The sequence below is a fragment of the Rousettus aegyptiacus genome, unplaced genomic scaffold (assembly GCF_014176215.1).
Source record: "Rousettus aegyptiacus isolate mRouAeg1 unplaced genomic scaffold, mRouAeg1.p scaffold_m13_p_2, whole genome shotgun sequence".
NCBI lineage: Eukaryota > Metazoa > Chordata > Mammalia > Chiroptera > Pteropodidae > Rousettus > Rousettus aegyptiacus.
Window position 1 is genome coordinate 126256548 of NW_023416295.1, and position 25334 is coordinate 126281881.

The 25334-nt window shown below is 46.0% G+C and overlaps 1 protein-coding gene across 1 annotated transcript; it reads right to left on the bottom strand.

Annotated features, from left to right (window-relative positions):
- Positions 1–77: 77 nt before the first annotated feature.
- ERBB3 (erb-b2 receptor tyrosine kinase 3) lies at positions 78–17531 on the bottom strand. Its single transcript, XM_016165787.2, has 28 exons — positions 17265–17531; positions 13747–13898; positions 13019–13205; positions 12314–12439; positions 11608–11673; positions 11315–11433; positions 11062–11203; positions 10584–10697; positions 10364–10484; positions 8761–8834; positions 8486–8576; positions 8018–8223; positions 7699–7831; positions 7405–7495; positions 7021–7175; positions 6590–6643; positions 6096–6237; positions 5367–5486; positions 5143–5241; positions 4768–4953; positions 4449–4604; positions 4121–4196; positions 3801–3947; positions 3617–3714; positions 3346–3534; positions 3127–3198; positions 2643–2937; positions 78–2536 (listed from the first exon to the last, which is right to left on the bottom strand). Exons 1-28 carry the CDS (start codon positions 17344–17346, stop codon positions 2013–2015), a joined length of 4017 nt encoding a protein of 1338 aa, XP_016021273.1. The 5' UTR covers positions 17347–17531; the 3' UTR covers positions 78–2012.
- Between the last annotated feature and the right edge of the window lie 7803 nt (positions 17532–25334).

The window sequence follows — 25334 nt, forward strand, 5'->3', positions numbered from 1 at the left end:
CCAACCTCCCCCAGCCCTCGTGGACTCGTGAACTGCAACTCCCAGCCTGCCTTTCGCGCCCCTAAGCCAGGCCCGGGGGCCTTGCCCTCCGAGAAACTCGCACGCTGGAATCGCCAGGAACGCTGGGAAGGGTCAGGCTCCGGCGGGAAGGCGGAGCCGTTGGAGAGGGCTTAAGAAGCGTGGTCTCCAGTGGAAAAACCGTACCCACCAGGAGCTTTGAGCTGGAAACCTTTAGTGGGAGGGGGCGGAGCTACGGCAGGGACCTGGATTTGGAGGCGTCGAGGCCGGGTGGATCCGAGGCGATTGGGGGGTGACTACATTAAGGGCGTGGAAGCTGGGTGCGTCCTTCCCCGGATCCCTGGAGCAGCAGGCGGGACCGGCCCAGCCGGTCCAATCGTCCTCCGATGCTGGGAGAACCGGGAGGGGCAGAACGGGTGTGGAAGACTAAGGAGCAGGGACTAACTGGGCCGGCAAACTCTGAAGGGATTATGCATGTATTTTACAGCTTCCCAATCTAGAGGCCGGCCTCCCACTGAAGATGGCACTACTGTTCCAACAGGCTTTGATAGAACCTAAACCAAGTGTTCACGGAGACGTTTTTAAAGTGAATGAGTTCTGAAACACATGGGAGTTTCAGTATTCCACCTCTTGAGGGAGCACATCTATAGGTCTTTTTCTAACTTCCCCAAACTTTGTTGGTCGCCTTGCAGAGAACTAATGAAAAGGACTGCGCTATGGATTTCTTAGGGAATACCAAGTAGGGCTTGAGAAAGCTGCATGGAACAGAGTAGAACTGTCCAAAGACAGAGAAAGTAGGAGGGGGGGGGGAGTGACTTACCTTCTGCTGAATAGCACAGAAAAAGGGTGGTCTCACACACTTAAGGATTTTTTCATTTGACAGACAAAAAGTTGAAAAACTTTGACATTTTTATTCAGTCACGTATAAAAACAAAAAAACTTCAGTGATAGAAAAAATACCCCAGTGGGACAGAGGTCTGAAGATGGGTCCCTCTTTCTATCTTAGCTGGAAGCTTCTCATTACTAGATGAGAATAGCTCCTAAAAGTGGCTCTTGGGACCCTGGTAAAACTGTCCTTTGGGAAAGTAGAGATCATTTACAGGACATGTAGGTTATGGTTTACACAAAGATGCTGCATTATTTTTCCTTCTGACCACCCCTCCCCTCCACTTCCTGAGATGAGAAGTCTGGGTGTAGGAGGCTGTGGTCGTTGGGGTTAGACTTGATCCATCCAGTGCAAAAACAAGACCAATGCCCCTTAAAAGGGCTCTGACTTATCAATTTTCCTTGATAAACAAATTAAAAGCACATGTATTGGAAGATTTTGAATCCTGGACTTGCCACTTAATTTACTTAATGTCTTTAAGGCTCAGTTTCTTTGTAAAATGGATTAATACCTCTCTCACAGAATTGGTATAAGGATTAGTGAGATGATGTAGGTAAGGTTTAGCAGGATGCCTGGCACAATGTGAATGCTCAGTTAATAGTAATCATTAACATCTACTCCTAACCTCTTCACAAGATTTTAAGCTTCCCACTCTTTCCAGGGGATTAAGAGTCATAAGCCAAAATTTTACTTTCCCTTGCCAGGTTTTGCCCCTTTTCTTTCCTTAGGAGTCTAATAGAAAACAAAGGCACACTTTAAAGCCTAATCTCAAGAGTCTGAGAGAAAGGGATATGATAAAGGAGTAATCCCTCATATCTCCAGGGAATTCCCCTGAGAAAGCAGAGGAATGGGATTGGGAAAGCACACAAAATAGGGAAAACCTCCTTTCCAGGAATTGGGAAAGAGAAGAAAGTGCACTGCTGGCTACATACCACAAGAATTTTGTGTCAGAGTGTTTAAAAGCCTCCAAAGGTTGGATGGAATTGTCCAGGACTAAGCGGAAAATAGGGATGAGATCTGTGAGGGAGAGGGACTAGGGAGAAGAGAGGTACCCTCTAGAGGCCCTAGCTGCCATCAACCACTCCCTGAGTAACTCAGGGAGCAAGGGTTATGTTCTTTGGGTATTAGCCTTGGGGAAAAGCCTGCTGTGCCAGTAATCAGGGTTATCAAAGGCAGAGTCAGTAGCTTCTAAACTACGTAGAGTTTTGAGGCGGGCATAATGGACATGGGGGGCATGGTGTCCAGGCCCTTGGAAAGCTCTCATTTCTTCATACCCTTGCTCAGCTGCTGGGCAGGCCCCCATGGCTGCATAATCTCCCCCAGAACCTCCACCACCACGTCGCTTATTCATATATTCATAGTCCTCATCTGGAGTTGTGCCAGCAGTGGGCATGATGGGCACAGAGTGGAGTGGGCAACTCTGTGTGCTGCCCAGGGAAGCACTGAGGTCTGATCCCACATCCATGTACTCATACCCCAGCTCCTCAAGGGAACCGGGCCTAGGGGGACGAGGTGGACTGTGCCTTCTCCGGTTCATGTATTCATACTCTTCATCTTCGTCTTCTTCTTCGGTACCCAGGACAGAATTGAGACCCACGGAAGAAAGAGTGCCCTCCCGGGAGGAAGGAGTACCTGGGGATTGAGAAGAGAGGCTAGCTATGTGGAAAACAGTAACAGGCAATAGGGAGTGCAGGGGGGTGGGGGAGTCAGGCAGTGAGGAATGAGAGAAGTCAGGCACCTTTGAGATGTGCATCTGGCATGACATAACCATTGACATCCTCTTCCTCTAACCCTGGTGAGGAGAGTGGAGTGACAGGAGTAAGCAAGCTGTGGCGCTGGGAATGGTAGGCACTGTCTCCACGTGGTCGTGGGCTCCGGCTCCGGCTTCTACACGTTGACACTTTTTCCTGGAGCTCAGCCTCAGAGCCTGTCACATGGCCCTCCGATGACTCTGATACCAGGCGTCCCCGTGGCAATGGGTGCAGAGAGGCTGGACGGGGGCATCGTTCACTGCCTCCGCAAACTGCAGACTCCTAAGGAAGAAAAATACACGGAATTTTAGACAGGGATGGCGAAAGAATGGTTGTTCAATGCCTTCTCTCTTGTAGGACACTGATTAAACTTCAACGGCTTCTAAAATGTCCCACACTACTAGCCTCATTGATCCTAAAACATTCTGCCACTCTGCCTCTCAGCAGCCCCTTAAAAGAGACAGACCTTACCTGGCAAGCCTCCCCAAGATTATTCTGGTTCATAGGCATATATCCAGATGATGGACTTAAAAGGCTCTGGCTCTAAAATGGAAAAAATATTTAGACAAAGGGAAAAATCTTATGGGGGCCTTTGAGTAGTTAATCAGGATATCTGTAGGGTTCATGAGGGTGCTGGTGTGCAGAGCATTCAAGGTGCAGAAAGTCTTGAGTAACTGGAAAGTGCCTTACCCCACGTGGCCGATTAAGTGTTCCAACTGGCAGACTGAGGGCAGAGCCTAGTGTTGTCACCAGGTTGTCCTCCTCTGCCTCGAAGTCCAGGTCTAGGTCTAGTTCTGGCTCTAGCTCTACTTCCTCCAGTTCCTTATTTGTCAGAGCAGGGGGCTCTGCCCCAGGGGCAATTCCAGGCCCACTCTCTCTCTATAGGGGTAGATGACTGTTAAGGTAGATCCCGGTTCCACCCAAGTCCCCTTTGCTCTGACACTTCCCAGACCTTACTCACTTTTATAACTAGATACCGTGGTGGGTCTCGGGCCATCCTGGTAAACTCATTGGCTAGCTCTTTAAAGGTCGGGCGAATGTTCTCGTCAATCATCCAACCTGGGGGTAAGATGTAGGAAGTAGAGTCATAAGAGGGGAGTGAAGTAGGGAAGGCAGAAAATAGCTGGTATCAGCAGGTAACTCACACTTGACCATGACCATGTAGACATCAATGGTACAGATCTGGGGCTGTGCCAACCGCTCCCCCTTCTCCAGCAGGTCCGGTACTTCAGCCAATCGCAGCCCTGCATAGGGCTCTGCCCCAAAGGTCATCAGTTCCCAGACAGTCACACCTGGTATAGGAATACATGACTAGTAGATGGCAAAATAACAGAAATGGGCATGAAGATGAAGGGATGGCAGAACCTGATCTGACACAATAATCTGAAGAGCTTAGAGTTTCTAAATGGAGTCTCAAAAGGCAACTGGGCCAGTAATAGTATAGACGGCATTCAGATGGACTGACCATAGCTCCAGACGTCACTCTGGTGTGTGTATTTCCCAAAGTGGATACTCTCAAGGGCCATCCACTTAATTGGAGTCTGGAGGATTCAAAGACAAAGGTGTCACCAGTAATTTTCACAAATTTTCTTAGCATTTCTAAAGCCCCAAGTTCTCTACATTCTTTTCTTTATTGCTTTCTGAACTTATATTGTGGCATCTCTAGGTTCCTCTCCTTGAACTTACCATGCTGCATCTGCTTGCCTCTGAAAGAGACCACTGACTGTTCCTTATCCCCATGCTTCGCTCCACCCCCACCTCCATCTCCTTATCAACCTTTTGTGTCACCTTACCTTGGCCTCACTGTGTAGTAGCTGTTTATCATCAGGGGGCAGCAGGTCAGCCACCCCAAAATCTGCCACCTGAACCTGACTGGGTGACTTAAGTAGCACATTTCGGGCAGCTAGGTTCCTATGCACCATACCATGCTCCTCAAGGTAGTACATACCCTATATCAGAAGAAAGTATTCTCAAGGTTGGGGGAATCTGTCCCTGAGATCCAGAACCACCCCAAACCCTAAAGGCACCATTCAGAACACTTCAACCTCCCTGTCCCCTCCCCGCCGGTACCCTGCCAACCAATTCCATCATAGAACTCCAGGATCCTCTCACCTTGGCAATTTGTACTCCCCAATTGAGCAGCAACTGTGGCCCCAGTGCCCCCCGGTGTTGTCTCACATGATCCAGCAAGGAACCCAGAGGCAAATATTGAGTGACAAGCTGCAGAGATGACCCTGGGCACAGTCCTAGCAGCCGTACAATGTGGGCATGGTCTAGGCTGCCAATGGCCAGCATATGCTAAGAGAACAAGAGGGGTCATCCAAGGAACAAAGAGGTTCACATACACCCAGACCAGGGCTCCCCCAACATTCAAGGACATAAGCATGACCAACATAGTGTCTGCTAACACAGGGCCATGCTTCTGCATAATTGTATATAACACTGACCTCTCTCTAGTGGCATACAGAATACCCTCCCTTCACTTACATCTGTCACAGCTTGAAAACTTTGTCGTCCACTCTTGTCCTCAATGACTTTAATGCAGACAGGAATCTTTATTGATTCACCCTCAGGAATCCACACTCCCTGGGAAGTTTTAAGCAGGAGTCAGCCTAAGATCATTCTCCTCAGGCTAATCCTTTACCTAAATCTTTCTCCCCTCTGGCCTAGATCCTTTCCCTACCTCCCCAGACGTCTCGTGGGCCACTCACTTTGTGCACAGTTCCAAAGACGCCTGCACCAAGCACTTTAAGCTTCCTCAGCTCTGTTTCCTTGAAGATTCTGGCCAAGACTTTGTTAGCCTTCTCACTGGGATCCAGAGGCTCTATGCTCTGAGGAACAGATGGGAAGGAGGTTCTCAGGAAAGCCCATTCCCATGTCTCACTCCAACCCCCTCACGGTAAGTGGATGCCAAGAGCAGCAGAGCCCAGAAGGATAGAAGCAGAAAGAGGAATAGTCTTTAGCCTTATAAAATATTATAGGCTTATTGCAGAATAACAGACCCTAAGGACTGAAGAAGTTGTTTGTGCTCATGAGATCAGGAATCAGAAGGGTTGGGTTTTCCCTTTGATAGGGGAAAGGATGGAAAGTTGGTAATACTATCACCTTGAGTACTTTTATACAATTCTCTGTACTTTTCAAAGCACTTTCACATACATTACCCCCTTTCACCCTTACAGACATCCTGGTAAGGATGAGTGTGATTATTTTCTCTGTATACATGCATAACAGAGGCACAGAGAAGGCTATTAACTTCTTCAAAGTCATGTGGCAAATTAATGGTAAATCACGATGAGAATGCATGTCTTCCATTTCTCTAGACAAGAGTCCTTTTTAGTAGACCATACAACCTCTTCTGGAAGAAAGTGATCAAATCTCAGGGGAAGGAGAAGGTTCTTAAGAAGTATAGGGTACCTTTCAAGAGTAAACTAGACACTCACCTCACCCCGTTCCAAGTAGCGCCTCATAGCCCTCTTATTCTGAATCCGGCGCCCACGCCAATAAAGAATAGTGCTGCCCAGGATCACGAAAATCACTACCAATCCTACTACCACTGCTAAAGCCATTGCCAGATGGGTTTTGCTGAGGGATAGAGAAGCCAGGTATTACCTTGGGTCCACAGCTCCCTTACAAATGTCATCTATTCCTGTACTAGAGGTATGGTGCAGATCGGGGGGCAAAACATCAACATTCACATATACATATATCCTTGAGCACTGAAGGGGTTAATCTAAATCCGGACCACCTGAGGCTACTCCAAGTAAATTTTAGGAAGACCAGAAGTCTGGATTCTTGTGCCCCCCAAGTCCAGACATAAGTGAACTGTACATAGAAGACCAGAGTGAGAAGACTCAACTCTTCTCAGCAGATACTTGCCCTCTCCTTAGTCTCTGTCTCAAATACGCCAACTTCCTAAGTCTCCAAGCCCACATACCTGATAAGTGGCGGTGTTTGGCCTAAACAGTCTTGCAGGTCTGGTCCCTTACACCTAGAGAAGAAAGTCACCTCCTTAAATGGGAGCTTGGGAAGCTCTCATGGGAGACTCAATTACAATAGCTACGACATTGTTTCAGACCCTACCATGACATCCCATCCTGGAGCCCAAGCATATCCCAAGATATGGCCTCCATCTCTGGCTCACCATCTCTCCCTGAGTCCCTCTCTTAAATAAAAGTCTCCTAAATTGAGGTTATTCTAGGTTCTCAAAACCGTGGCATAATTTTGTTGTCATTGAGTATCCCTTTCTCCAATCCATCACTACACAGCTGGGAATGATTTTTAAATCACAGTTCCTTTCTTCTTTCTGCTCCCCTCATCCACTTTTTTCCCCCTGACCTCCTTCCTTCTTAATACCCCATCACTGACCCCTGGGTGCAGTTCTCATGACAGGGCCGACATTCATTCTGAGCATCTGGAAACTTGTAGATGGGGCCCTTGGCACCCAGAACTCCATAGGGGCAGCTGCTCACACAGTGGGGCCCATCTCGAAAATGGGCACACTGGACACAAGCATCAGAGCCCTGGGTGGCAGAGAAAAAGGATCAGGAAGAATGAGATTGCAAGGTCAATTCCATACCTCTGAGCAAGGACCAACCCAGCAATTCAGGATCCTCCACCCACAAACCCTAGCATTATCTGGCCTCCTTGTGCTGGCCTCGAGATGTGGCCATATCATTCCTTATTATTCTCTAGATCCTCCAGTGTTGCCCCATCCTATATCCCTTGTAGAGCCTGGTACTGCTACTGTACCGAGCCATTGCATGTGGCAGTGCCCTCCATAGGACGGCATTCTGGGTGGCAGGAGAAGCATTCATCATCATGGGCAAACTCGCGAGGCTCCCTGCAGTGGAGGGCAAAGGGAGAGGGGGTCACATTCAAGTCCTGACCTTTAAGCTCTGATCCCCAAACCATAGGGTCTCCTCCCTCATTCCCACCAAGGCATATGCAGAAAGTTGTCTAAAGGCTTTCAGGTGCCACCTGAACAGCCCCATCCCAGGGCCCCACCCCTCCACCCTTTCTTGACTCTGTCTCCCCTCACCGTACCCATTCAGAAAGTTGCAGTGGGTCACACAGACACCTCCTCGGCTGTAGTTTCGACAGGATAGGCACTGAGCAGGGCCTGGGCCCCAGCATCCCCCAGAGGAGCATAGTGGGTCACACACTTTGCCCTCTGCCACTGGAAAGAAAGGGGAGGGTCAGGAGGAGTCTGAGGTCTCCCAACAAGCCCTCTCCTGAATACTTCTTCATTACTGCTTCCAGCCCAACATCCCCCTCTCCTTGGCTCCATCCCCCATCCCTACTCCCATTTCCAGGGCAGAACAGTCCTTATATTCATTTCCTCCCAGTGGGCACTTTCCCTCACCACAGTCTCTGCGGGGTCGATTATGCTTGATGTCTAGTCTCTCTTCTGAAGGCCCTCGAAGCAGCCTGGTCCAATTCAGAGAATGGTGGTAGCAGAGCTGCCTATTGGCACTTATGTAGATACGCCCAGCACTAATTTCTTTTAAGGATCGGAGGCCCAGAGATGTTATATTTAAGTTCTTCATAATCAATAACGAGAATCCCCGGCTGAGAACAAAGACACACGATGAGAGAGGAAACTAACAAGGGAAAACTGACCATGCAGTGGATTCATTTTCATTTAACAGTTTGCTCTGGGCTAGTCAAACCCACTGAAAGGGACTCCCGTCCTCCTTTTGCCTTTTCCCCATCAAATTCTCAGATCCTTTGGATCTACTGTATGAGATAACACCTTGTATTTCACTCAAGAATGCCTAAGAAACAGGGTTCCTTACCTGGAAATCCTAACACCTCTACACCCCTTACTCACTTGTAGAGGCTTCTGCCCCCGATGGTTGTCAGGTTGGAAAAGACACTGAAGTTATGCATGTGGGGAGGCCAGGACTGGATGTTCAGGTAACCTGAGAGGTTAAAGAGAAGTATATAAACAGGGAGCTGCCGATTGGCACTACTCCCTTTCCTCTTTCTTAGGTTCTCCTAGTCCTTCCCCTGTTGCTTGAGATCTTATTTTCTCAGGTGGTTGTACTGCAATTTGTTCCAGTAGTTGAGCTATTCGCAAAAAAGGAAGCATCTCTTTCCACTCACCTGTAATCTCCCGTACTGTCCGGAAGACATTGAGCTTCTCAGGGTCCAGGGCAGGGATCTTGTGCCAGGGGTCTCTGGAGAGAACAGTAAAACCAGTCAACAAGGAAAAGCTATAATCCAGTAGCAATGGGCATGCCTAACCTCAGAACTTAGTTTGTAAATACCATTCTCTATTAAAAGGAAACAGAGTTTCTTGAAAAAATGACTGGGGCAGAAGAAGTATAACAGGAGCCTACAGCATCTTATACAAAAAAAAGGAAGGAAGGGTTCAAAGAATGAAGGGTACAAGTCCAAAGAAAACAGGTGCCAGCTTGAAGGGGCCCCAGTAGCCAGATCATGGACAACTGAACACCAAAATGATTGTAAGAGATTATAAACCATTGACTAAAACAGGTGTCCAGACAGACTAAATAAACAGATGGATGGACAGAAAGAGAAGACTCTTCCTAAAACTAGAATGCCAACAAATGAATGCAGAAGGAATATGGAATTAGAAAGTCATCACTTGGCAACTCTCATTATAAAAAGTAATTCAGGCAAAATTTTCCAACAAGAAACTTATTAATAGCAAAAGGGAAAAGAGTTAACTTTACAATAAAAAATCCTGGCAGGTAACACCCTAACCAAGTGACCAGAGATATCATGACCAGTAACACAACATATCAACATTGTATGACTTCTTGATATGATGCACTGAGAAATACATCTGTAGCATTCCTATCAAAAATGCATAACTTGAATCTAAGTATGAGGAAACATCATGTATACCCAAACTGAGGAACATTCTACCAATTTTCTGACCTGTACTCATGAACAATGTTAACGCCATGAACTGTTACAAATTAAAAGAGCCTAAAGAGATGTAACGACTGAATATAATGTGTGATCCAGGACATTAATAAGACTATTAGTGAAATCTAAATAAGGTCTGTAGATTAGATAACATTTGGTGTCGATGCTAATTTCTTGATTCAAACAATTATACTGTGGTTATATAAGAAAATGTTCTTGCTTTAAAGAAATACATATTGAAATATAAAAGGAGTAGAAGTTTACCAACAATGGTTCAGAAAAACAAGAGTTCACATTGTGTATGTGTGTGTGTAGAAAAAAATAAAGCATGTGGAATAATGTTAACATTTGGGGGATCTGAGTAAAGAGTGTATGGGAAATCTTTATGCCATTTTTGCAGTGTTAGCAAAGAGCTAAAATTCTTTCAAAAGGAAAAAAACAGGTGGCCCTTATATTACACACATACTTTAAGCACTATCCTATGGATTAGAAAGTCCCTTTGCTCTTTGTGGCTCTGTTCTAAGGAACAGAATTAGAAATAACTGGCAGATTTTTATCTAAATTTAAGGAAGAACTTTTAGAAAACTTTAAGGAAGACACAATGTCCCTGTTCTTTGCCATTTAGCTAGATGGTATCAGATTGCTTAGAGATGTCTCTGGGAGGCTGAGGTAAGCACTGTCAGGTCCTTTGGGGCCTCTAAGATTTTATGATTTAGATTCCTAATCAGCTTCATGTAAGAAGGGTTGAGTCGATGCATTGTGAGGGGATGGATGGGGCTGGGGATCAGGGAGGGAAAGTAGAATATCTAACCCATTGAGGCCAGTGATGAGAAAGTCCAGGTTGCCCAGAATCTTGGTGCAGTTCACAAATCCATCAATGTTGCTAGAGTCCACAGTCTGAAAGCGGCTCCCCGAGCCCGTCCCTTCACAGGCTGCAAACAAAAAAGAGGCTCAGTGCAGGTTGGAAGGGGACTGAGCAGTCTCAGGAGAAAGGCTGTCTCTTCATCAACTCCTTACCATCTCCTACTTACCTTTGGGGCACAGACCCCCACAAGGTTCACATATCTTGAGCCCATTTTTATCTACTTCCATCTTGTCAGGAGGACAGGCCCTGACACAAGACGTTTGATCCACCACAAAGTTATCTAGGAAAGAGGAGGGCACCTTTAGAGATGAGAGAGGAACAATGCCAACTACCAACTGAGCTTTGCTCCCTCCTGCTCTGCACTGAAGTTCCAATACACCACCCAAGGTTCCTTAAGTGCCATCCTATGGATTAGGAAGCCCCTTTGCTCTTTGTTGTTCCAAGAAGCAGAACTACAAGCAATTGCTGGAAGTCATAGGGAAGTACGTGGGGCATAGCATGTAGGGGTCACTCGCTGGGGGTGATTGCCAACCATTTGCCCTCTACTTCCTCTACTTACCTCCCAACTTAATCTCTTTTGCCTCTTAAAATTTTGCCTAAAGTTCTAGTTCTGGTACCATTGTTTCTTCCTTTCAGACACTTACGGGGACAGCTTGCTACACAAACTCCTCCATATTGATACTTGGTATGAGGATTGGGCTCCAGCTGGAAAGTTAGCTTGTTGTAGACAAGAGGCTGTGGACACTGGCGTACACAGGCTCCACTGTCATTGAAGAGTCGGCAGGCCTAGCAACATAGAAAACTCATGGAACTCACGTTATGTATGTACCTCTACCTCCTCCCTAAAGCCCACATCCCCATTTCAGAATCCAGGCAAATGGTGCTAACAGTACGTACAAAGCAGTCTGTGTCCTGAGGGCCTGAGCAGCCCCCTGCACACTCATCATGGCAGCACTGGTTGGGGTTGGGCCCAAAGCAATGACCATTACACTGAGGGGCACAGATGGTCTTGGTCACTATGGGAGAAGAGAAAGCATAGCTGTTAGGGTTCTTAGGACTCTGCATACTGAGGTCACTGCTCACCCTCTTGCCTGTCAGGCTCATCCCTCCCCTCAGTGGTGACACAGGATGGGATAGGCAGGGATATGAATGTGTACAAGTTTGAAGTTTTTAGAGGCAAGTAAACCCACATGTCTGGCAGTCTTCTGGCCCAGGACCCCAGCATCGCCCCTTGCAGACCTCATGACAGAGGGGACCTGGTTGAGAAGGAAAGCAACACAAGAGAATATCAGGACTAAGAAAGGCTTGCTTGAATCAACAGGGAATGATATCAGCACAAAGGCACCCAAGTCCCAGGAAGCAAAGAGCCAGGGCAGTGCCCCTCCTTGCCCTCTCAAAGCAGGGCTTGGAAACAAGTGAGCCTGTCAACAAGGGGTTGAACCACGCCTCCACACCACCCACAGGGCAGCTAAAGGGGAGGGTTTGGGCAAATGCCAAGCTCAGCCCCAGACCCAACCCAGGAACTTGGTTCCTCCTTGGCAAGCTGAACCCAGTAGGATTATGCGTGTGTGAGTAGACAGGCAGCAGCAGATTGCAGTTAGGGGTAGGTAGGTTTTAAGGAGAAGGGAAGTTGTTGAGGAAAGAGAAATGGAGGTGGAGTCCAAAGATCTGGCTTCCCCACTCAGTCCAGTCTTTGGCCCCTTTTCTTGACATACTGTTTCTGTGGTTTGGATTCTAGGGGACTGATCTGTTCCTTCCTGGCAGGCTCCTTGGGTTTAGGGCCTGAGGCATTTATTCAGTGGAGAGGTGGGTGCAGATTAGAGATACATGATGATGGGAAAGGAGACACTCTGGTTTGGCGGTAGCAGGGGAGTACTCTTGATAATGATCACTCACAGTTCCTGCCGTTGTCCTTCACCACTATCGCAGCATCTCGGTCCCTCACGATGTCCCTCCAGTCAATTGTGTCCATGTGACAAAGTTTATCATTCTTCTCAATATAAACACCCCCAGACAGAATCTCTGAGGGGGGGGAAGAGAAGGGACAGGGTTCAGGGCTACAGTAGGCCTCCTTTCCCCTAGCCTCCCCATGAATCAAAAGGCCCTCGAGACTTGGGAACAGGGGAAATGGGACAGATAGATAAGTCTGATTAAATCTAAACTGCAGAGAAGGCTTGCCTTGTAAGATAAGAGGAGGAGCCAGGCCAAAAGAAACTCCAGCCTCTTCAGACACCTGTCCAGATCCGGTTTAGCCAGTGGGGGAGGGGAAGGGAAAGGAGAAGATTCCTGACTCAACATCCCCCTAACCGCACCCTGTTATCCAAATGACTAGGAAAAGGAGCCGTAGAAGGTGATATTTAACCCCTGTATTCCTCCAGCTTGTGAGAAATTGTGGGAGGAGGAGGCAGAATTCTCATTCCTAGGCCACCAGCTCCCTACTGGGGCCCTCTATTGTTTGACTAGTGGATCTTTAGATCACTGTGGTCAAAGTGGTGGACACTCTGAAAGGGGCACTTAAAAGTGAGCAGTCTCAAGTCATCCTCAAGGAGGCGACTGCCTCCTTGTTGAGGAAGAAGACCAAAGGCGTCATCAGGAACTGACCAGTGAGTTGTGTAAAGCGGAGCTGGCGGAGAGCATGGCTGGAGTTGGTGTTATAGTTCAACATGACAAAGATGGCAAACTTCCCATCGTAGACCTGGGTCCCCCGTACCACTCGGAGGTTGGGCAGAGGCAGTATAGAGAACTCATTCATGGCCACGAGGACATAGCCAGTCACTTCTCGGATCCACTGTAATGAAGCAGTTGGTGTTAGTGAGAGAGACCATATACAGGGCAAGAAAGTCAAAAATCCCCTCTCTCTCCCTAAGGCATTAAGGAATCCCTAACTTCTCTAATTCTAATTCCTATTTTGGAGGAGCGAAAGCTGGTGTCACACTACTGTGTCCCTGCTGCAAATGAAGACAGAGAGCAGAAATGATGGCGGAATTTTAGTCTACCATTTCTATTTCAGAGGTCCTCATACTAAGAAGAACCTTGCCTGGGTCCCTTACCCATTTCCCCAGGTGCCTCTCACTCCTCATATGTCTCTCTACATTAGTCTCTGGTGCAGAACACCACCTTGCCCCTGTCCTCTTCTCATGGCCAGCCCCTGTGTATCCTGGTTACAGCAATCAGACCACGGGCCCCAGATTCCAGTCACTGTCTCCATAAACACACAAGTTTGGATCTTGGGGACTATCGAGCCTTAGGAAAGCCCTGAGAAAGGCAAGGGGGCGCCTATAGGGAGGATAAGGGAGAACAGGTTGAGGAAGGAGGCTGGGCACTCTAACCTGCAGGAAAGAGAGGTCAGCATTGTGTCCTGTGAGCACAATCTCGAGGTTCCCCATCACCACCTCACACCTCTCGTAGAGCTTGTACAATGTCTGGTATTGGTTCTCAGCATCGCCAGTCACACTCAGCCCATTCAGAGTCCCAGGACACACTGTTCAAAAGGGAGGTAAGAGAGCCAGAGGGCTGGACACAAGTTTTCAGCCCCGTCCCCCAAGACCATCCCCTTAGTTGCCCTTTTCCAGTGACATTCAACAGGATCAGAAGGCAGCTGCCTCTAGCCCTCACCCCTAGAAATAGACACAAAGGCCTGTGGTGGCCTGAGAGCCTGAACGTTTTTTCTCAGGATCCCCTCACCATCTCCCTGAATAGGAAGGTGAAAAGGTTTTCTTTTTCCACCAGGACCTCCTTTGTGCCTCTTTCAGATACTTGGGGATTAATCAAGGAGGATGTAGGGCTTTTATCCCTCCCTAGAAAGAAGTTAGAAAAAGATACAACTTGGTTACCCTCCTCTTTCCCTCCAACCAGGGCACTTACTCCTCTACCCCCAAAACGGCCTCTCTCTAGGTCCAGGAATAAATATCTCTTTGGGGCTAGCACACAGCCCCTATTGTGTCTACTGAGGGTGGGAAGGGGGCAGTGCCTGGGGCCACAGTCTGGCCCACAATGAGGCGATTCTATCTAGGAGGAGGGGGCTGCCCCACCCTGCCCCCAGACACCCTGTCCTCAGTAGCACCCCCTCTCCACCCTCAAGCTTTGGGCTCAGACAAGTAACCTCACTAGAAGGGGGAGTTCTGGTGGTGGTGGTGGGGTCAATGTGAGCTTTGTCTTTAAAGCATGAATGAAGATAAGGAGCTGGTTGCCTACCCTCCACAACCAGCTCCCTAAACTCTCGCTTCCCTCCTCACTCTCTTCTTCTATCCCAACACACTCCAGCCCCCTCATCATCACATTTTCGGGTCTAGAGTATTTTTCAGCAGCAAATAGAGAGGCCTGGAGAGAAACAGCCGCAGAACCCCCCATTCTAAGCCTTCCGCTTATTTTTATTGTTGGAAGATTCACTAAAAAGCCTTCTAACATGGCAATCCTCACTGGCATTAGGTAGAGCCTAGACTTGAGATCCCGGTCTAGGGGGTTTACTTCACCTTGTAAGTATAGAGAGGCCATAGGGGCTATGAGAAATCTTGACCCTGAAGCTCCATCCCTCTCTTTCCTCTTGCTCCCAGTAATAGACCGTTGGGAGGGTGGAGGGGAGATACCACCTGTCCCAACCACCCTTCCCTGAGGCAGTAGCAGCTTAATGGGAGGCAGAAGTGGGGAATGGAGGGAGGGAGATTGGTGAGGCTCCAACCCCTCCTCCTGGATACAACCATAGTTTGACCACTTTGAGGGCTCCCATTCCCTATCGCTCCCCACAAAGAGAAGGGGATAAACAGAGATAAACAGGCCAGCACTTCCCAGAGGAGCCTGGCAATTCCAGGGTCCTTGGGCTGAAAAGAGAGACTAGAAAGGTTAGTCATTTCTGAAACAGCCCCACCCCTATCCCATTCCTGGCAAGACACCCCCTCTTCCAAGTCAAGGAGCCAACCCTTCTCTCCAGATAAGGGAAGAGCCAAGATTTCTGCACAGGGAAGTGGTGTGTGTGTACGTGTGACCATGCACTCATTCATGAGACACACACATAAAAAGAACATGTCCATAGCTCCCTTGCTGTCTCAGAAATCCGTCCTTGGGTTTATTAGGAAGTATTTCAGGTGGCCCCATCCATCCCACCTGCCCATTGTACAGACTTTGAGTCTGAGTCTGTGGTTGGAAGGCTACAGTGTTAGAGGTCCCAGTTCCCTACTACCCGGAGGGTAAAGTCCATACTACATAAACAGGGAGCAAAGGGCCTGGGCGGGAAGAAAGTATGAACACCTCAGAGGAGGAACCAGGCAGCTTGGGGGAGGGCTGTGGGAGGGGAATTATAAAAATCATTGTTGTGCTCAAGGACCAGGGGCACAGGGAAGGGCAATGTCAGAGCAAGGATCTCCAGCCCCTCCTCAAACAGAGGCCTCCTCTCTGATATCCCCCACCCCCATCACAACCAGGACAAAGGGGCTATAGAAGGACTGAGACAGGGCCGGATGCCCAGAGGCTGCAGAATCTAGATAAAGGGTAAAGAGACCAAATTGTGCCTGCCCCTGGCTCCCTCAGGGAAGACCGCCAGAATCTAAAGAGTCCTGGGTTCCTGGTTGAAAATTCCAGGGGTCTGGAAGGGGCAGTGATAGAGTCACTCTACTCTGCCCCTCCCACTCTAGTCCCAGGCGGCCCCCCCCCCCCCACCAGCTGGGAGCTTCACATCTCAAGATCCCAGGGTCTAAATTTAGGCCCAGCAACTGTGGGAGAAGCACAGGTGTTTCTCCCACTCCCACTCTGGGGAAGGGGCCCTTGCCAAACCCCAAGCTGAGATCTGGGGGAGGGAGGAAGATCAACAGGATTCCTCCAATGCCAGCAACACCAGCAGCACCCCTCAGGTGTCTATGGTTCCAGAGACAACTCCCGAAGGGGTGAGCTCAGATGGCATGGGAGTGGGAGCAGGAATAGAAAGGCAATTGGACTCCTCCAGACTCCTAGAGACAGAGTTAGACAATAAACAGAATGGGGGTGGGAGAAAAGCTGGGTCTGGGAAGGACTCCTCAGGAGAGAAGGCCCCGAAGGTGAGAGAGGCCCTGTTAGCCCTCGTGTTGGGGAGAGAAAAGACAAATGGTGAGAAACACAGGCCAGAAGTCCTTGAGGTTACAGCTCCTGGCCCAGGCCCTTGTACATAGTAGATGCTCAATAAATTTTAATTGATTTGATTTCGGTCTTGACAAAGAGTTGGTCAGCCTGGGGACCAGGCAGCTTCACAATTTTGAGAGAAAGAGGTCAGTCAGACTCTGCATGGCCTCTCACTTTGGTGTCACCTGGACTTGGCTCTCTGGTTAATCTCAGCCCTCCCCAGGGCAGGCTCACTCACGGAAGAGGAGGTGCCGCTCTTGTTTTTCCAACACTAGAGAACAACAACCCCCTCCAAACCTTCCATAGCTCCACCCTGTCGACAAAACAACAAAACTGGAGGTTGCTGAAACCCAGACTGGGGGGATAGAGCAAGGGGCTGGGAAGCAAACTGAGCCACCCCCCTTCCTCCAAGATCTCCACCTCCAGTCATCTCGTTTACCGAATGGCGGTCCCAGCTCCCCTCCCTGCAGGGACCCTCCACCCCACCCTCAAGAAGTAATCTGTTTCGGCATCAGTCCTATCGAGAGGGAAAAATTAGGCCGTCGGCGACGCGCTGGGGAGGAGGGGGTCCAGGAATCCCGTCCCTGCCAGAACCACGCCAAAACCCGAGCCTGACGGTCCCCGCCCAGGTGGTCCCAGCAGATTCGGGGTCAGCACCCCTAGTCTCGCGCCGCCGGATCTCCTGACGCTGCTCCACAACCCCGCGCACTCGGTTCGGGGTCCCACGTTCCCAGGCTGTCGATGCTCCGGCGCCGCTTACCTGCCTGCGAGTTGCCCACCTCGGAGCCCCGGGCCAGGCTGAGAAGGAAGCCCAGCACCTGCAGAACCGCGTTCGCCCTCATAACTCCGGCGGAGGGTGAGCGGAGCCCAGCCGTAGTCGGCCCGGGGGGCCCTTGGACTAAGACATCCAAGCGGAGCCACCTGAGCCCCCGGCGAATTGGTAGGCGCGGCAGACGAGGTTGCAAACTGCAACCGGAGCCGGAGCCAGAGTCCGGGGCGGGATGGCAGGGGAGGGGTGTGTGTCTGAGAGAGCGCAGGGGGAGGGGGTGAGTCACGGCCGCGCCCCCGCGGGCGTGAGGCTGGAGTGGGGACTGCGGGAGCCTCTGCCCGCTGCCAGCGCAACCCACGCCCGGTGCCCCGCAGCTGGGCCAAGCGAATCGAGAATGAGTCTCAATTTTCTTCGGAAGCTGGACTAAGCGAGGTCCAGATTCCAAACGCCCCCAAATGCCTCCAAAGAGGTAAGGTAATGGGGGTGGGGACAGCGTGCCAAAGCCCGGCCCCCTAAAAGTTGGACTCGCCCATTAACCAAATCACTCAACTCCCCTAGCCGGTTGGGTCACTTAGGAGATTTTTTTTTTTCTCTCTCTGAATGTTTCTCTTTCTTTTCTTTCTTTCTTTCTTTCTTTCTTTCTTTCTTTCTTTCTTTCTTTCTTTCTTTCTTTCTTTCTTTCTTTCTTTCTTTCTTTCTTTCTTTTTCTTCCTTTCTTTTTCTCTTTCAAGAGGAGGAAGGTGTTTTTACCTCACGCTCAGGTCACCCCAGTTTCCCCGGAAACCCCTGGAAACCCCATAACTCATCGACCCTTCTGAGGAACCCGAGCCCCAAGGCCGCGTGAAATTGCACTGTCTCCGGCCGCTTCCTCCTCCAGACCCGGCGCCGGCCCGGCCTCTCCCGGGGATTTGGTTGGGGGGCGGGGGTGGTTTCCAGCCTGGGAACATACTCGAAGCCCGCCTTTCTACTTCCAACCCGGGAGGGGCTCCCGCACCTGTCGCAGTCCCCTCTGCTGCCCCCCACGGCCGCCTGGGAGAACAGCTGCCTCCTTCCACACGAGTCTGACCGAGCCGTCGGGGCGGCGGGGACCTAGATGGGCACACTGTCCCTCCCCACCATAGGCGCTCACTCCTTCCCAGGCGCCTTTCAAGCCCCGGTTGACGCTGTGAAGGAAGAAGAGGGGGCGGTGAAGGAGGACGTGGGGAGGGCACTAGAGATTGAGTCTACGAATGGCCTGGAACCCTGGCATCTCCAACACCAGCTCCCGCATCTTGGCCAGATGCGGCTGGGTGCTCCGCGAGTGGCTGCCCAAAACGCAACCAGCCTCCAGACCGCTCTGTCGGGCGCCCCCTGGTGCCCAACCGGCGGCAGTGAGGTCCCACAATTGGCATTTCAGATCTTTCCCAGAGAGCCTAATTATTTTCCCCAGAGTTTCTAGCCTCAAGACGTCAAGAACAATTGAGCCTTGATGAAGAAACATTTTTCCTCTCGCTTGTGAGCCAAGACTGCTGGCTAAAATTCTTTAAACTTGCCCTGTATCGATATACACCCTAGAGGGCCACCTCTCTGCTGGGAGCTTCCTTTTGCCCTAGGGCATTAGCCTTGCCCTGATCACTTGCATAACAATCGGAATACTGTAGTAATAACATCAGCGAAACATTAACATATACATACATTTACTACATTTGCAAGCGTTTCCTCCAACTTCGAGATTATTTCATTTAACATAAAAATGATGTGTACTAGGTGACATCTGTGTCTACATTTTATGGAACTGGAAATGTATGACTTCTCCAAGATCATCCACTTGGTGACCATGGATAAGGTGATCAGAAGTAGGGGCTCAGGTTTTTCCTAGGATTTCTTATGTCAAACTGAGACTGGAGCTTCATCTGCTCAGAAGCAAACTCCCATCAGGTAACTAAACTAATACCATTTTAGCGGGCCTTTTCTTTCGTTGCCCACCTCAACTTAGTGTTCAAGGCCCTGGTTCTGAAGGAGGAAAAAACCCCGCCCCCTAGTTTCTGTTCAAAACAGTTCTATCTATTTATAAAGCTTGTTTGAATTAATAAAAGGCAGGTAAAGCTCTTAATTACTGTGTTGGGCTGGACCTTTAAGAAGCATTCAATGAATACTAGCTGTATTTATTCCAGCTATCACAAAACCTCCCCCTCTCTTCCCCAGCTAGATCCCTAGGTGTGTTTGCTGGTATCCATTCTTCAATACTTTAGAGAAACATCAGGGATATCAACACTGGATAAAGCTGACAAGTAAGGGGACCTCTCTGTTGGTTGCTACCCTGACTGAATAAATAAAGGAAAGGAGGTTTTATTTACAAAAGTTCTCTGCAGTTATCCAGCATCACTTTACCTTTTCTTACTCTTAGCTGATGACTTTTGTTCTTATTTAACTGTGAAAATATAAGTAATCAAAAAATATTCTTATCTTTCTGCCACCAATCTGACCAATTTTCCTCCATCCTCACTTATATACTCTGACTTCCATCTTGTTACAATGAATTGTCCTTGCTGCAATTTAAGCCAATTGTCATTCCTGCATTCCCATTCCTCACCCCCTCTTCACCCTCCAGTTCTGCACTTCAGACCATTCTTTCTTGCCTTTCTCCTGTATTATCCCCATTTCTCCTATATTCTCAAATTTTCCTTCTACTAGATTATTTCATTAGCATACACATGTGCTATAATATTTGCCATCTTTAAAAAATACAGCAAAACAAACTTTCTTTGACCCCATGGTCTTCTAATCTTATGTTTCTAACTGCTGCAAGGTATTCTATCATGTGGATCCCTGTGCTTTATTTTTTCATTACTTCAATGATTGCCTCTAGCTTCCGGCTACCACAGTGATGTTGCAATAGCAATAAATACCTTTGTACATGTCTCCTTTGGTTCTGTGATGATTTCTTAGGCATACTGAGCTCCACACTCTCTGGAACATCACACCATAAGTGGTGGAATTTTTATATCCCAAGTTCCTCACCAATGCTTGAAATTATTCAAGTTTTCATTTTTAAAAATTTGCTATGAATTTAAAATGTCTTATTAGATTGCTTTAATTATTAATATGTTTGAGCATCTTCTGAATTTTTTCTTACTTTTGTTTTATCTCTTTTGTGAATTGCCCATTCGTTTTCCTTTGCCACTTTCCCCAGAGGGATTCCCATATTTTTTACAGTAATTTGTAGGAGTTTATTATGTAGTTCAGATATTAGTCCATTGTTGGTTTTGTTTGTTCGTTTGTTTGTTTGTTTTAGAATTTTAGTAAGATTTTGAGCCAAACTGCTGACATGCTAGGGAGAAAGATGCAAATATTTCTTCTCAACTTTCAGCATTAACTCTATCAATAATCTTATTTATTAAACAAAATCCTTAATTATGGTATAATCTAATTAGTCAATTTTACTGACTGGTTTGTGATCTTGATATTTTTTAAAGACTTTCTTGCCCACCCTTGCAGTACATTTATTGAGGTACATTGAGATATAACCGATAAACAATAAACTGCATGTCTTTAGAGTCTACAATTTGATGAGTTTTGACATACGTGTATATAACCCAATCAAGATGATGAACATATCCATCGCCCAGGAACATTTCCTTCTGCCCTTTGGTAATCCCTCCCTCCTAACCTCTAGAATCTCCCGCTGCCCCACCCCACCCAGTATGTATATATCCAGCTGTTCAAGCACCATTTGTTAATGGTAGCTTTTTAACACTGAAAAATACAAATACTATATAGTAAAAATGACTATTTGTGTTTATTTTTAGGGGAGAAAATTTCAGGGGAGATATTTTACAAACTCCTTTTAACTGAAACTTGTCAAATAAATACTTAGGCGAAGAACAATGTATATGTCAAATAAGTTTCATATAATATATAGCCCCTGCAACAGTGATTAATGCAACAAACAAAAAACACATATACAGTTAGAAGTAATAAGAACATTAAAAAAAAGATTTATGTGTACAACAATATTAATCAATAGTAGTTATCTTGATTCTAAAGCTGGGTAATGAAAATGCATAAAATGAATGTTATTGATTGATTATACAGACACACACACACACACACAAATATCCTAAGTAGAATACTAATTAATCAGTGTATTAAAAAATAATTTCAGCATACTCTTTCTTGTTTATGAAAAACTCGCATGAAGTAGTTAGAGACCATCCTTGAGTAGAAACTGTTCTTGAACTTGACTTAAGTCAGTAGAACATATCTGTAAAATCATCTGGGTCGAAACTTTTTGAGTAGGAAAGCGATTAACATTTTAATTTAATGCTTATTAGTATTTTCAAGTTTTGAATTTCTTCTTGACCAATTTTGCAGTTTGTATTTTCCCAGAAATTTATCTATTTCATCTAGGTTTATAAATTCATTAGTATATGGTTATTAATAATACTGTTTATTTTTAAATCTGTTGTGTCTGTGTCTGATTTTCATTCTGTATTTTGCTTACTTGAATTTTTTTTTTTTTTTTGTCTTTATCATTCTAGCTAGAGTTCTCTTAGTTTCTTCTCTGGCTCATTGCTTATATCATTCCTTTTATTCTTATTTCTTCTCCACCTACTTAATAGATTTAGCCTGTTACCTATATCCTTCCAATCTTCTGTATTGCAGCTTATTGTTTATCTGTTTCTGATAGAGTAGGTTAAAATCTTCAGTTCTAATCATTGATTCATTCTTGAGTTGAATGTTTTGTTCATTAGTTTCCAAACTTCTTCCGTTTCTTTCTAATGTATTTCATATTCTACTTCTCTAATTAAAGCCTTAGTTATATCCTAGAAAATTCGACAAACTTTTATTTGAAGTTTGTCATAATTTCTTGGACATAGTTCCATAATGTAGCACTTGGTACATCTGCTTTACACACAGAACGTCCTGGGTTCACACCCTAGTGGGTCTACATTCCATGGCCTGTGGCCATGCAACCCTTAACAAAGCCCAGTGTCTGATCTTGGAAGCTAAGCTTGGCTGGGCGTGGTTAGTACTTGGATGGGATATTACCTGGGAAGAGCAGGTGTTGTAGGTATAAATGATAATTAAAAAAATTTTTTTTGTCGTAATTTCTCTCCCTCTTTTTTTTTTTCCTTTTAAACACAAACTGTTTGAGTCTGTTGGCTTGTTTTCAATTGGAAAATTTAACCATAATGTTGCCAAAAGGTCCCTGGGACTGGTAACATTTAAGAAATGAGTCATTCTTACATCCCCTTGGCTTGGGCCTCTTGCTCCACCAGGACTTGGTTGTAGGTGAATGGCCCACAAGTCAGCAGCCTTTGAGCAAGGTGCGTCCACATGGAGATGGGCAGGGTGGGAAGGGAGGTATCAAAAAAGGCACAGTGTATGGGGCAGTGGCAGCTGCATTTGCAAACATTCATGCATCTGATGGGGGTCCTCGCCCTCCATTGGATATTTCCCACTACCCTACAATAACCAAGGTTTTATCTCAAGGTTTACTAATAATATGTTTTTAGTTTCCAGACAGTTGGCAATTTAAAAAGCTATCCTTTAATTAGTAATGTCTCATTATAGTCATAGAATATATGCTGTAATATTAATCTTTTTTTAAATATTAATTCTTTAAAACATGGTATTAAGGCTTCCTTGTAATTTAGTACAGTCGTATTTTTAAAATGTTTCACATGTACTGGAAAAAATGTTTCTTAGATATAGAATTATCCCTATAGAATATATTGAGCTTGTTAATTATATTATTCAGATCATCTATTATCTCTTATTGTTTGTCTGCTTGATTTATGTTTCTAAGAGAGCTGTGTAAATATTTCCAGTTCCAAGTTGACTTTTTTTCTTTCCTAAATTTGTTGATTGCTGTTTTATAACAATAAAATGAGAAGAAAATGAGTTAATACATGTAAAGCCTATAGAGCATACATGTTGCTTAGAGGGTACTCAATATTAACTACTGCTATTTATATATATTTTAGCTTATATTACCAAGCACATTTATGATGGTTATATTTTCTTGCTCTCTTGTTTGTTTTATTATTATGTAACACTCTCTCCTTTGTCTCAGAATTTTTTGCCTTGAATTTTATCACATATTACAATTCCAATTTACTTTTGATTTTTTTTTTTTTTTGCCAGTCAAAGCTTTTTCCTTGATCACAGATTGAGTTTCCAAGGAAGGCAATTCTAAAGTAGCGATAGAGAGTAGGCAGTTTATTAGTGAGTGCTCTTGGGACCAACACTTGGAAAGGGAGGAACCAGAATTGGACAGAAGGAGAACTTGGATTGCTGAGCAGTCACAATGCTTCGGTAATTCTGAAGAGAACTCTAGAAAAGTTTTTTTTTTTAATATCCCACCGTCTAGAGAGCAAATGTTTTACCAAGACACCTCATGTACTTGCCACTTCCTGCTCAACCAGTCCAATTTGCGTAATGTTATCAATATAGCAGATAATATAGAATGATGTTTTGAGAGATGCTCGGCTACTCAGGTCTCTTCAGATTATTTTATGACCGAGATCAGGAGAGTTAACAGAGCCCTGAAGCAAGGCTGTAAGTGTACATTGTTGTCTTTTCCAAGTGAATGTGAACTGTTTCAGTTCTCTTTTCGGATAGGGATGGAAAAGAATGCATTTGCCAGATCAAAGGTTGCATACCACGTATCTGAGGCCCTGTTAATCCTCTCTAGCAATGATACCACAGTCTGGCAAAACAGCTGCAATTAGGACTACTACTTGGTTGAGTTTGTAGTAGTTCACTGTCATCCTCCAGGATTTGTTGGTTTTTTGCAGGGACTAGGTTGATGAATTAAATTAAGATATGATGGGGACTACTACCTTTGTATTCTTTTCAAATTTCAATTTTTTATTCAATTTTTTTATGGTTCAGAGGTTTTTAATTTATTTTTTATACTATCATGCTGTGAATTCATAGGGAATGGGTTCTAGCAGCCCAGGATCCTTTCCATTAGCTCTCACGAAGTGTGCTTCTCTGGTGATTCAGTTGAACCCAAGTTCTTTTCTCTTTGGCTTCCTTCTGTTTCTGATCATTTTCCTTCACATGTCTCGGGAAGCTGTCTCAGCTCATAGAGTGCTTAAATGTTCAATATGTACATTAATTCTCTTGGCAAGAATCTTGTCCTTAACTTATTTACAACAATGCCAGCTGAATGCTGGGTAACATAGTAGCCTCCCAGTTTTGCCATGGTAACATTTGTGGGGCATTCCTTTTTGAGCAGTGCCCATTCCTTTGGTGTCCACAATATAACATTTCTTGTAGTTTCACATATATGTGGCCAAGGAACAACTCTGTGTTTTCTAAAAGGCCTAGAGAACATGTAGCCGGTGCCAGTCCTTTTTCCCTTTGTGTTAGTCATTTTGGCAAATTACTGGAAGATGGTGGTGCCGGATGAAAAGAAGCACTCTTTACTGCTCTCCTTTTTTGCCTAAAGGCTGGATATAAATTCTCCTTTACTGGAGACACTCTAGACTCTTATCAGCCCAGAGATAGCACCAGAGAAATCTACAAACAAACCTTACTCCATTAATTTCCTCCCATATATTTACCTTCCCACAGTTTGCCACCCTTAGAAGCCTAAAACTATTTTCCTTTGTTCTGTTATTTCTCCACAAATTTATTGTTCTTTGTTGAAGTTGCGATGTAGCCAGAGTTCTAAGCCACCACTTAGAGTTAATCTCTGTTGAAGTTTCTTCCATGTAATGTGCACTGCATGTGTTAATAAACTCGTTTGTTTTTCTCTTGTTAATCTATCTTTTTTGTTAAATAGCCCCAGCTGAGAACCTATGATGGGCAGAGGTAAAGTTTTGTCTCCCATACAATGGAAACAACCCAAATGTCTATCAACAGAAAAATGGATAAGTAAAATGTAGTGTTGCCATACAATTGACTATTATTTACCTTAAAAAGAATAGAATGTTGATACATGCTATAACTTTGATTAAACTTGAAAACATTATGCTTCAGCCAGTCAGAAAAGTCTGTATGTTATATGATTCCATTATTATGAAAGTCCAAAAAAGGATAACCTATAGAGATAGAAAGCAGATTAGT